This window comes from Cherax quadricarinatus, chromosome 30, assembly GCF_038502225.1.
Source record: "Cherax quadricarinatus isolate ZL_2023a chromosome 30, ASM3850222v1, whole genome shotgun sequence".
In the NCBI taxonomy this organism is placed as follows: Eukaryota; Metazoa; Arthropoda; class Malacostraca; order Decapoda; family Parastacidae; genus Cherax; species Cherax quadricarinatus.
In genome coordinates this window covers 36,612,441-36,625,598 of record NC_091321.1, presented here as the reverse complement: position 1 = coordinate 36,625,598, position 13,158 = coordinate 36,612,441, and the positions used below count along the sequence as shown (strand labels likewise).

Genomic DNA, 13,158 nt, shown 5'->3' with positions numbered 1-13,158 from the left:
TGAAGCTGTACATCAGCGCTGGGTAACTACTACACACGGTGTCTTGTTGAAGCTGTACATCAGCGCTGGGTAACTACTACACACGGTGTCTTGTTGAAGCTGTACATCAGCGCTGGGTAACTACTACACACGGTGTCTTGTTGAAGCTGTACATCAGCGCTGGGTAACTACTACACACGGTGTCTTGTTGAAGCTGTACATCAGCGCTGGGTAACTACTACACACGGTGTCTTGTTGAAGCTGTACATCAGCGCTGGGTAACTACTACACACGGTGTCTTGTTGAAGCTGTACATCAGCGCTGGGTAACTACTACACACGGTGTCTTGTTGAAGCTGTACATCAGCGCTGGGTAACTACTACACACGGTGTCTTGTTGAAGCTGTACATCAGCGCTGGGTAACTACTACACACGGTGTCTTGTTGAAGCTGTACATCAGCGCTGGGTAACTACTACACACGGTGTCTTGTTGAAGCTGTACATCAGCGCTGGGTAACTACTACACACGGTGTCTTGTTGAAGCTGTACATCAGCGCTGGGTAACTACTACACACGGTGTCTTGTTAAAGCTGGACATCAGCGCTGGGTAACTACAACGGACTCCTGATGGAAGGAACTGAATCTCTGTTCCACTTCCATTCACTCAGGCGCTTTACGGGTCCCTATGTGATAATATAATACTATATTGCTATATAAAAGGGTAAAGCTAATTTGAAAAAAAATAGATGAAGTAATTGAATAGAAGAGACGAGGGGTAGTGTGGAAATTAATCTGCTAAAAGTGCGAATAATCAGATGTATAGACTAAGACAGACCTTTCCCAGGTGTTCAAATGTGACGCCAACTGCTCGCTTATCGTCATCAAAGAGAACCTGGAGGAAATAAAGAAACATAACAGAAATAACTACTATGGGTGTATTTTCATCCAATAAAATCTTGTATGAACACAAAAGATGCTAGACCAGGTAATGACAGTAATGCTATGCTCTATCGTTCACATGACTAACCACGAAATTAATTTTGAAATTTACACATAAAATATGATAGCTACATGAAGGTAAGAATTGTAAAGGCAAACTTTATAAGCTCCAAAATTTTATCAAAGTAATTCTCGTTCAAGTCATTGGAAATCTTAGCATTAAACCTGAAAGTAGTGACTTTTGAATGTCAGGTAAGAAATCAGATGTTTTCAAACAAGGTAGATTGACCCAGAGAAAGCAAGCTTTCCATTTATTAATCAACAGCTGTCATTCCAGAAGTGTTGAAACAGTACAATGCAAATAAATGACCTAGCAGTGTAGTGGGGTTGATGCGGTGACCTCACCAACACCACTACACTCTACTTCCCACCTCCAGAATGTAAGTTCACCTAACCAATTTTCCTTGAATCTCTTCACTGATTTTATCTTGTTCACACTCCAGCAGCATGTTCCAGAAACCACTTATTCCCCCTGATAACACATGTCTACAGGTGCCAAATCCTTTCATCTCAAAAACCTCCTCCCAACCCTCTACACCTTCCTTACTCTCTATATTTATACATTTCTTCAATATCCTGCCTTGCCTCATCCTGACTAAATTAATAAACTATCTATATCGGCAACATTTTATTTGTCCTCTGAATTGTACCTATAATATTACCTAGCTAATTTCTACACTAGTCTTTCTATAATACTATCATCGTAAGTATTTTGTAGGAAGTTCTTCCAAGAGTTTCTTCCGCTATGTTTGTTAAAAATGGTATATAATTCCGACACGCTGAAGAGTAAGACAAATGCGGTGAAGAAACAGTTTCTTCAGTCAAATACAGGAATAGTAGCGAAATAAAGTTGATGCTATCTACTACCACTGTTATCTAGTACCACTGTTATCTACTACCACTGTTATCTACTACCACTGTTATCTACTACCACTGTTATCTACTACCACTGTTATCTACTACCACTGTTATCTACTACCATTGTTATCTACTACCACTGTTATCTACTACCACTGTTATCTACTACCACTGTTATCTACTACCACTGTTATCTACTACCATTGTTATCTACTACCACTGTTATCTACTACCACTGTTATCTACTAGAATTTTGTTCCGGAAAAATGTAGTTTTTTCAGGTTGGTGGAGTATACATGGAGGATGTTCCTGTGGAAAATACCGAGAGAAGAACGACGCCTAGAGAAGTGTCACTTCTGTATATACTTAATTCTAAGAATTAGCCTTGTAATACCTGTCCTGTTTATACACTAAATTACTACATTACTACTACACAAATTTAAGTTAAGTTAGAGACAGTCGTTTAGCTTAAGACAGTAGTTACACTTCCCATAGGCTGGAGGTGCCTTAGGCACCTCCAGCCTACCAGTTTGAGTACCCACGGGGTAGGCTTAGCCGACGGCTGGCCAGTCACATTTCAGCAGTGAGACACGCAACTCCCCTACACAAACTTTGCGTAGTAATTACATTAAAATTGTTCATATCGCTCTTGGGCTGTGCGGACAGGCTGCGCAGTAGCTCCTGATTCGTCTAGTCTCTGCGCAGTTTTCACCAGTCTACTCACAATGGCAGAAGGAGGATGCAGGCGCGTCAACACTGTCTGCCTTGATTTAGTGACTGGCTCATTTAATAGTCAGAATACTCATATTCTGCTGACGGCGATCCTGAGAGTTACGTATGGAATTGCCAATGAAGACCTTTACGGTGTAGCATTAAATGGCAATACGAGGTTATTCGTCAAATTCAGACAAGGCTGCACCTATGAGAATATGGTTGCTAAATACCAGAATGTGATAAAGACTGTTAACCCTGGTGTTACCGTCCGCCTTCGAGATGTCTCCCGTGTTTACACATGGGTGAAGGTGCGCAACGTACCCTTTGAAGCGGACGAAAGCGATTTAAGGAACGTTTTTGACCGTTACGGCACCGTGCATCTGGCGGCGTTGGGACACTGGCGTGACGGCCCCCTTGTTGGCATGCCGGAATGTTGGGTTAATGCGTAAAAGGAGCGTGAGGGAATCTTTTGCGAGTGTATGGAAGGAATGGTGGGATAACCGTAGGGTAGGGAGTGATATTATTGAGTGGTGGGACACGATTGGCAAGAGGAAGGTGAGAGACTTCTATCAGAGGAGTGGGGTAGAGGAACGAAAAATGCAACGTGGAACTTTGTCTTATCTGGAAAACCAACTGCAGGACTGTTATGTGAATGATACGGGGGTGTACCCGGTGGCGGAAATTGAAAACTTAAAGCGCATGATAGGGGATATCCATAATCGTAATTTTGATGCGGCGCGGATAGCGAGTGGCATACAGGAGGTATTATGGGGAGATCGCCCTTCGGCGGTTGTCCTGCGGGAGCAGGGCAAACGCCGAAGGGCAACAAAATTAATGGGATTGGAAGTGCACGAGCAAATGGGGGCGTATAGCAGGGGACAGTACATTACGACAACTGAGGGAATGAGTTGCTATGTGGATAAATGGTACGAATCGCAATATGAGAATGTGGGGATCTCTAAGGAAGTGCTAGAAAAAATGGGTGAATGGATATGTTGTGATTTAGAGAATAAGGATCGAATGAATTTGAATGGAAGCATAAGTGAGGAGGAGGTTAGGCTAGCGGTAGAGAGTATGAGTGCTGGGAAATCACCGGGGATCGATGGTATCCCTTGTGATTTCTATAAGGAAAACTGGGAATGCCTACACGACTTTCTAGTGGTATTATTTAACGAAATGAAAACAAGCGGAAGACTCGGGGAACAACAAAGAACAGGCGTTGTGGTTATGATTCCAAAAAAGGCTACGGGGAACTGTGTCCAAAATTATAGGTCGATAACATTAATGTGTGGTGATTATAAAATATTTACGAAAATGTTAGGTAATAGAATTAAAAGGGTATTAGAGAAGGTTTTGGATGAAGGGCAATATGGGGTACCCGGAAGATCAATGTGTGTGGGGCAAGGTATTATACGCAGGTTCATTGACGAAAGCGGGAAGGGTAATGCAGGGGGAATACTGGCTTTGGACTGGCATGCGGCATACGATTGTGTGGAGCGTGAGGCTTTATGGAAGTTCATGCAGTGGAAGGGATTCGGGAAGGAAATAGTAAGTTGGACGATGGCTTTGTATGAGCAGGCTATGTTTAGAGCACAGGTAAATGGCAGGTTAGGGAATTTAATTGGAATGAAACGTGGTTTAACAGGGGTGTCCTGTATCGCAGATTCTTTTTGCGTTACTTCAGGATCCTTTTTTCAGAGCTGTACGGGAGGGTGTGAATGAGGATGAAATGCGAGGAAGGGTGGGGATAAAAGCGGGAATCGTAGGCTATGTGGATGACACCACGATTTTATATAGGGGATCACGGGATTTACGAAAAGTAGGTGAATTGGTAAAACTTTTTGGGAGAGCAACGGGGATGATGGTCAATAAGGATAAGTCAATGCTTATGCACGTGGGAGATAGCATTAGTGGGGACATAGGTCAGGAGGAGGGTTGGCCTTTAGTAAATTGGAATTGTTCATATGAGAAACATTCAGGAAGCGAGGAAGGTTAATTCGAGTGAGGTTGTGGATAGGGTGTTAGGTCGCTTGGCGGGGTTGCGTGCAGGAGGCTTAACTTTGCATCAGCGTGTAATTGTAGCGAATGTGCTTTTGTTTGGTAAGTTGTGGCACGTGGTAAGTATGTATCCGTTAGTGGCGTGTGATGAGAAACTTTTATTGAAGCGTGTATTTAGATATATATGGGGTTCAGGTTGTGATTGGTTAGCGAGAGATGTTGTGTATTTACCGACTAGTCGGGGTGGACTGGGGTTAATGAATCTGCACATGAGAATATTAGGTATGTACGTTAAACATAGTTATTTGCGTGAGGGTCGGAGGGTTGGTACAGGTTTGAATTGGATTCGAGGGGATTTGGTACCATGGATGAATGGTGGGGATGTTACGAGATGCGAGAACATGCTGAGGGTTTTAATTTATGCAAGGGATCCAAGTCGAATCAAGATTAGAAAACTGGCAAGGGTGGGAGAGAGGGAGGGGGTGGTTAGCGCAGAGGGTATATATCCAATGTATGCATGGTGTGATATTTGGGGTCGCTTGAAGGAGTTACGATTGAGGGCCGGGGTACGGGAGGTCATGTATAAATTCCTTTACAATATATTGCCTTCCGGGAAGGTTTTAGCAAATAGACGTGTGCAAGTGGGTAAGGAGCGTTGTGTGTGTGGGGATATTGACACGGCTTTCCACGCAGTGTTTTTTTGTGAGAGATTGGAAGCGGTAAGAGTGTGGTTTAGCAGAGTTATTCAGATGGTGGGAGGTGAGGGAATTAGTGTCTTAAGAGCGTTAAGTCTAGATGTGGGGGGGTAGGGTTGCCGGTACAAAGGGCGATTGGATATCTAGTCACTGACTTTGTATATACTTCATGGGCCTGCAGACACGTATCAGCAAGAGAGAGGATCAGGGCGCTGGCAGCGATTTTTTATGGTACACAGCAGAGGAATAGAGAGATTGCTGGGGGTAGATGGCTTTCGACTTTTTCAGTGGGATATTGTAATTTTCATGTTCGTGATTTATGGGCATTAGTACCATAGAGGGTAGACGTGGCTGGCCTTTTCGTGTGTGAGCGAGAGTAACGGTTGGATTTGGAATGGTGAGAAATAATGATGAAACATTGGGAAGGGGCGGTCATGTAAGGTTTAGAAGGTATAAACGAGAACGAACAGGGGCTTTGAAAAAAATTTTGTTATATTGTTTGTCAAGTGAATAGATCAAATAAAATGTACGTTAACCTTTTATAATACACATCATTTGTGTAGCAGAATCGACACATGCTATAGTAATATTGTCGTCAGTTTGATGACGCCTTCAGGTTAGATTTTGAAACTATAGAGGTTTAAGCAATCCCTGGCATAAGTCGGCGACCCTCGTCACTATTAGTTATACACTGATGTACCTTAGGGTCGATATTTAAGATAACTGTATTGTTATTGTGATACTGATAATGGATAAATGTCGAACACCGACGCATGAGATAATCTCAAGCAATGGCCTGTCGTGTATTGCTAATAGGTGAACGTGACGGTCATGTGTGTATATATCCTGTTAATGTTTGGCTTAGCTCAAGCATATTCAAAAAAGTATGTACTTGATGTATGGTTCTTTAAAAGGTATCAGCCTTTACATGGCTTATATAATCTGAGATATATGTATATGAACCTACTATCACAATCTTTAATTATTAATTTTTTTTTTTTTTTTTTTTTTTAAGTTAATGTTACTCAGTGCCAGATTTAGGCTTGTTATATAACTTCTCATGATGTATTTTTGTGCTTCAAATAGGGAAATAAGGTTTTAATGCAGAAGCATGGCTTGCTTCTGCAGTGTTTTAAAAACTGAGGTTGGAGAGTTGAAGGAGGAGGTCTTGCTTCTCCAGGAGGAGATTAGGAGGCTGAAGGTCCACCTCAATGGGTCTGGGAGAGAGTGTGAGGTGGCTGGAGTTGTGGGGAATGAGACTTCTAGCAGTGAGGTGCAGTCTGTCTCTCGCTGTGAGGAGGCTGTAGTTGGGCAGGTAGCAACGGCTACCAGCAGTGAGGTGCAGCCCAGCACCTGCTACAAGTGGCGAGTTGTTCACAGTAATGGGAGGCGCATCAGAGTAAGGAAAATTAAGAGTGAAGATCTGAAGGTAGGAAATCGCTTCTCTGTTCTCCAGGATGAATGTACTTCAGTGGCCAGTGAAGGTAAGGGTACTACTGCCCCTGCTAATGAAGGTAAGCGCATTCTTGTGGTTGGTGATTCTCAGGTAAGATATATTGACCGTGCTTTTTGTAATAGGAATAAGAAGATGAGAGATAGAGTGTGCTTCCCTGGAGCTGGTGTTGGGGACATTGTCAACAGGCTGGATAATATCATGTCAGGTAATGGGAACAAGCCCATTATCTGTCTCAGTGCTGGTGGAAATGATATTGGGAAGGGTAGGAGAGAAGAGCTGCTAGATAAGTACAGGTCAGCTATAGATTTCATTAAGTCTAAGGGAGGGATCCCAATCATATGTAGCATCTTGCCTAGAAGGGGAGTAGGAAATGAATGGTTGTCTAGGGCAATTGGTGTAAATTGCTGGCTAGACAGATACTGCGAGGAACTTGCAATCCCATTCATTGACAACTGGAACAACTTTTATGGCAAACATGATATGTATGCAAGGGATGGGGTACATCTCTCTGGGGCAGGGGTGGTAGCACTTGCAGACTCGATTGAGAAGGCCATTGGTGAAATGCCTATGATTTTAAACTGATGGAAGATAGAGGTATGGGTGTGTGTGGGAAACAAGCAGGTTGCAACACTAGGGTTGGAAACAGTAAATGTATAAAAGGCATTCAGCATGAAGTTATAAATAAAGACAATAGAACAGGTCAGCAAACAAAGGGGGACAGCAGAGGGCAGCAAGGGACTAGCTCCCTTAAGGTTTACTATACTAATAGCAGGAGTGTTAGAAATAAGATAGATGAGCTAAGATTAATTGCAAGTGCAGGAAACATAGATATTATTGCTATAACAGAGACCTGGCTCAATCTGAAAGATAGAGAGATGCCCTCTGAATGTCACATACAAGGCTATAAATTATTCCACACTGACAGGGTCAACAGGAAAGGTGGTGGAGTAGCGATGTATGTCAGAGACAATTTAAATTGTTGTGTTAGACAAGATATTAAATTAGAAGCGTCAGCCACTGAATCTGTTTGGTTACAGCTTCTCGAGGGCCGAGAAAAACTAATTTTGGGTGTGATTTACAGGGCCCCAAATCTTGATAGGGAGTGCAGTAAACTTCTATGGGACGAAATTCGTAAGGCATCTACATACGAAAATGTTGTGCTAATGGGAGATTTCAACTATAGACAGATTGACTGGAGCAATTTGACAGGAAATTTAGAGTCGGGTGACTTTCTTGATACGATCCAGGATTGTTTTTTAAAACAGTTTGTGACAGAGCCAACTAGGGGAAATAACCTCCTTGACTTGGTTCTTGCCAGTAGGGAAACACTAATTAATAATCTTGAGGTTAATGATGAACTTGGGGAGAGTGATCACAAATCACTCAGTTTTAATATATCATGGAATTCCCCTAATAATGGCAATCAAGTCTCCGTCCCTGACTTTCGCTTGGCTGATTTCATAGGACTGAAAAATTACTTAGGTGGGCTGAACTGGAATGACCTGACTAAGGGTCAGGTAGGTGGTGATGGTTGCCGATATGATGCTTTCCAGGGCATAGTTCTAGCTGCTCAGTCAAATTATGTTCCAAATAGGGAAATCAGATCAAACAAAAATGATCCTAAATGGATGAACAATAGATTAAAATATCTGATTGGTCAAAAGAGAGGCATATATAGGCTAATCAAAAGAGGAGAGGGGCAATTAAGAAATCGATATATTCAGTTAAAGAGAGAAATAAAAAAGGGAATTAGAAAAGCAAAAAGAGACTATGAGGTTAAAGTTGCAAGACAATCGAAGACTAACCCAAAAGGATTCTTTCAGGTATACAGAAGTAAGATCAGGGACAAGATAGGCCCACTCAAAAGTTCCTCGGGTCAGCTCACTGACAGTGATAAGGAAATGTGTAGAATGTTTAACACATACTTCCTCTCAGTTTTTACACAGGAGGATACCAGCGATATTCCAGTAATGATAAATTATGTAGAACAGGACGATAATAAACTGTGCACTATTAGGGTCACAAGGGACATGGTCCTTAGGCAAATAGATAAATTAAAACCTAACAAATCCCCAGGCCCTGATGAACTGTATGCAAGGGTTCTAAAGGAATGTAAAGAGGAGCTTAGCACACCTTTGGCTAATCTTTTCAACATATCACTACAAACTGGCATGGTGCCAGATAAGTGGAAAATGGCAAATGTGATACCTATTTTCAAAACAGGTGACAGGTCCTTAGCTTCGAACTATAGACCAATAAGCCTAACCTCCATAGTGGGAAAATTTATGGAATCAATAATTGCCGAGGCAGTTCGTAGCCACCTTGAAAAGCATAAATTAATCAACGAATCTCAGCATGGTTTTACAAAGGGGCATTCCTGCCTTACGAATTTATTAACTTTTTTCACTAAGGTATTTGAGGAGGTAGATCATGGTAATGAATATGATATTGTGTATATGGACTTCAGTAAGGCTTTTGACAGGGTCCCACATCAGAGACTATTGAGGAAAATTAAAGCACATGGAATAGGAGGAGAAATTTTTTCCTGGATAGAGGCATGGTTGACAAATAGGCAGCAGAGAGTTTGCATAAATGGGGAGAAATCAGAGTGGGGTAGCGTCACGAGCGGTGTTCCACAGGGGTCAGTGTTGGGCCCCCTGCTGTTCACAATCTACATAAACGACATAGATGAGGGCATAAAGAGCGACATCGGCAAGTTTGCCGATGACACCAAAATAGGCCGTCGAATTCATTCTGACGAGGACATTCGAGCACTCCAGGAAGATTTGAATAGACTGATGCAGTGGTCGGAGAAGTGGCAGATGCAGTTTAATATAGACAAATGCAAAGTTCTAAATGTTGGACAGGACAATAACCATGCCACATATAAACTAAATAATGTAGATCTTAATATTACGGATTGCGAAAAAGATTTAGGAGTTCTGGTTAGCAGTAATCTGAAACCAAGACAACAGTGCATAAGTGTTCGTAATAAAGCTAATAGAATCCTTGGCTTCATATCAAGAAGCATAAATAATAGGAGTCCTCAGGTTGTTCTTCAACTCTATACATCCTTGGTTAGGCCTCATTTAGATTATGCTGCACAGTTTTGGTCACCGTATTACAGAATGGATATAAATTCTCTGGAAAATGTACAAAGGAGGATGACAAAGATGATCCCATGTATCAGAAACCTTCCCTATGAGGATAGACTGAGAGCCCTGAAACTGCACTCTCTAGAAAGACGTAGAATTAGGGGGGATATGATTGAGGTGTATAAGTGGAAGACAGGAATAAATAAAGGGGATGTAAATAGTGTGCTGAAAATATCTAGCCTAGACAGGATTCGCAGCAATGGTTTTAAGTTGGAAAAATTCAGATTCAGGAAGGATATAGGAAAGTACTGGTTTGGTAATAGAGTTGTGGATGAGTGGAACAAACTCCCAAGTACCGTTATAGAGGCCAGAACGTTGTGTAGCTTTAAAAATAGGTTGGATAAATACATGAGTAGATGTGGGTGGGTGTGAGTTAGACCTGATAGCTTGTGCTAACAGGTCGGTTGCCGTGTTCCTCCCTTAAGTCAATGTGACCTGACCTGTCTAGGTTGGGTGCATTGGCTTAAGCCGGTAGGAGACTTGGACCTGCCTCGCATGGGCCAGTAGGCCTTCTGCAGTGTTCCTTCGTTCTTATGTTCTTATGTAACTAGATCGTTTTGAGACCTTACGATAGAATTTTGTTATTTGTATGGATTGTACTTGTATACATAATGTTAAATCATTTGCTTGCGGACGTGTCTTGCCCAGTGTTTAGGTGGGGTTTCATTGTGAAATGCCCTAATGTAATGTTTATTATAGGCTTTGTTTTGCCTAACGTTTTAGATCAATGTTCTTTATTTTTAAAATTTATAGGTTGTGTGACATTTACAGTGCAACTTGTGCAAGGGGTCTTATTTAACAGAGCAGTGGGGGGAGGGGTGAGCGCTGACATAAATTGTAAGCGTTGTTTGTGTTAATGTTTTTGTTCGGTGCTGGAGCTGTGTTAGGCGCTTCCAGCACTTGGCGGGAAGTATTATGGTGGTATGTCTTGGCAATTTTATTGAAGGCTTAGGTTTGCCTTTTGTTTCATTATTGTAATGTATAATGTTTTTATTCCTATGTTTATCATATCTTCTGTGTGCTTTGTGCAAGGAGGTTTTATTGTACAGTGTAACAGGAGTGTATTGTAGGTTTAGATTCTGTTAGTGTATTTTCTGAGCAGGTATTATCATGCTCTTTTCATTGTTAGGTGATGGTTTACCCTTTAATACGATATGATTGTAACACTTAGGGTCTGATGGGGGTTGACACTAGATCACTGTATTTGCAAGTGGCTAATTATTGTGTTCTTTTATTTATTTACATCTTGTATTGTGTCTTTTTCAATAAAATATAAAAAAAAAATTACATTCGTACACATTTGCTGCCTGGATGAGGTAGAGTGCGGTCGTGCTTTGCACCCCTCTACTGTTTTCCCAGACGAGCTACTCAGTCAATAACATGGCGCCAGGTGTGCGCAGAAGGGTATGAATACTGTGGGCATTGAGCTCATTAGTGGGGCTTTAACGCCTACGTCAGTTGATGAGTTATTGCCCAAAATTGTGAGAGAGACATACGGCATCAGAGACGAGGATTTGTATGGAGTGGCACTGAATGGTGTGTATAGAATATTCATGAAGGTTGTTACGCAGGGTTCTGCATGACATCGTAATGTACATATAGTGGTGAAGTGTGCCATAATAATATGAATATTGTAGCTGTAAGGAATAATTTTATAATTGATAATGTGCATTTAGGGGTACTGTAAAGTACTCTAACTGTAATTATAAAGAAATGGTGTTAATGATTTATTTTCCAAGGATGTTTGGGTACGCAGAGTAAGCGTGGGGAGGGAGTCACGTGACGTTAGCATGGTGTGTAGAGGCTAGCGTCGGAGATGCTGTGTATTTAAGTTAAGTTTGTAGTTGTACACTCATTTTGTTTATCCAACTCAAGCCATAGGCTTTCATATGGATTACCTGTATGTTCACCCAGGCTCTGACATGGTCAGGGTGCTGTGGGATGAGTGATGAAGTAAGAAATGAGGTTTGTAGTGTAATGACGGCCTGACGCTGACGGAAGCCTAGTGTTATGGTGGCTGAACCTCCAGCCAGCTGTGTGTACCTTCATTTGGGAGTTTAGAATTAAGGTTTTTATGTTATGTTATGTTATGGTGATTAAGTAGATATATTTTCCTAATTGGGATTTTTGCCTAACCCTCTGTTAACCAACCCCTTGAAGTAACACATACCAGTTTAGCGCTTTCTGTTTAACTGGGATAGCCCTGGGTGGCCGGTTGGGGCTTGAGATGTGTGTAACTTTTACCTTTACCCTTAGACCAGGCTCAAGCCCCCAGCTATCCCACATTTTTGCGTCATAAAGGTGCTAACTGCTCAAGTTTACGAGGCGTTGGTGGATCGTTATCAAAATGTCAGCATTAACGTAACACCGGCAGTGAGGGTCAAGTTGACGGATGTATCACGACATTATTCGTGGGTTAAGCTCCGAAACGTGCCTTTTGAGGCTGATGAAGTGGATATACGCAATGTTTTCGAACGTTATGGCACTGTACATCTGGCCCAACCTGGTAAATGGGTAAAAGGAGCTTACACAGGTTATCCTGAGGGTTCTTTCAATCTCAAGATGACGCTAAGGCATCCTATACCCTCGTATGTATATCTCAAGGAGTTTAGAACCCAGGTAATGGTAGCGCATGCTGGGCAAAGGCGTACATGCCGACTGTGTGGCGAATATGACCATATGGCAGCAGACTGTGGCAAGCGGAATATGGCTCCTGGGCCGGTAAGGGGCGGAGCACTTGTCCATGAGAAACTGATGCCTGAGGAAGAATGGAGGCAAGGAGGAGGGCGTGGTCGCTTGTGGAGTGAAGAGGTGATGGCTCCTCCTGTGGAATCAGAAGAAGTGGAGATCCATGAATCACCTGGCCCATCAACAGTACAGCTGTCAAGTGAAGAGGTGCAGGTAGGCGCAGAAGTGAAAGCTATTGAGGAGGAGTTGGAGACGGTGATACAGGCTGTTACAGTCTACGGAGGTGGAGAGTCACAGTGAGCAGGAACCTGGGATCAGGGCAGAAGGTGTGTGCGGGAGGGGGGAGGATCAGGTGGCACCTGTGATGGACAGTGTGAGTGCCATGGAAGGACATGGAGGCGGATTAAGGGTGGTAGAGGTGGAAGTCCATTGTGCTGGCTCCCAGGACTCAGATATGGAAACTGAAGGAGCTACAAGGAAAAGGGCAGCAGCGTCAGGTTCGGACGATGTTCTGACGCCGGCGCAAAGGCCAGGAAAAAAGACATGGAGGTTATGGTGCTCAGAGTGACTCTACGAGAGGGCCACAACAGAAGGAGGGGGGGATGGTTGGGAAGGA

General features: G+C 42.6%; 1 protein-coding gene across 1 annotated transcript in view; it reads right to left on the bottom strand.

Annotated features, from left to right (window-relative positions):
* Window positions 1-13,158, bottom strand: part of LOC128692552 (glucose dehydrogenase [FAD, quinone]-like) — a 152,226-nt gene that overhangs the window by 36,956 nt on the left and 102,112 nt on the right. The window contains exon 7 of the mRNA XM_053781700.2: window positions 815-871. Within this exon, the coding sequence (XP_053637675.2) occupies window positions 815-871 (57 nt within the window). The remainder of the gene's footprint in view (window positions 1-814; window positions 872-13,158) is intronic.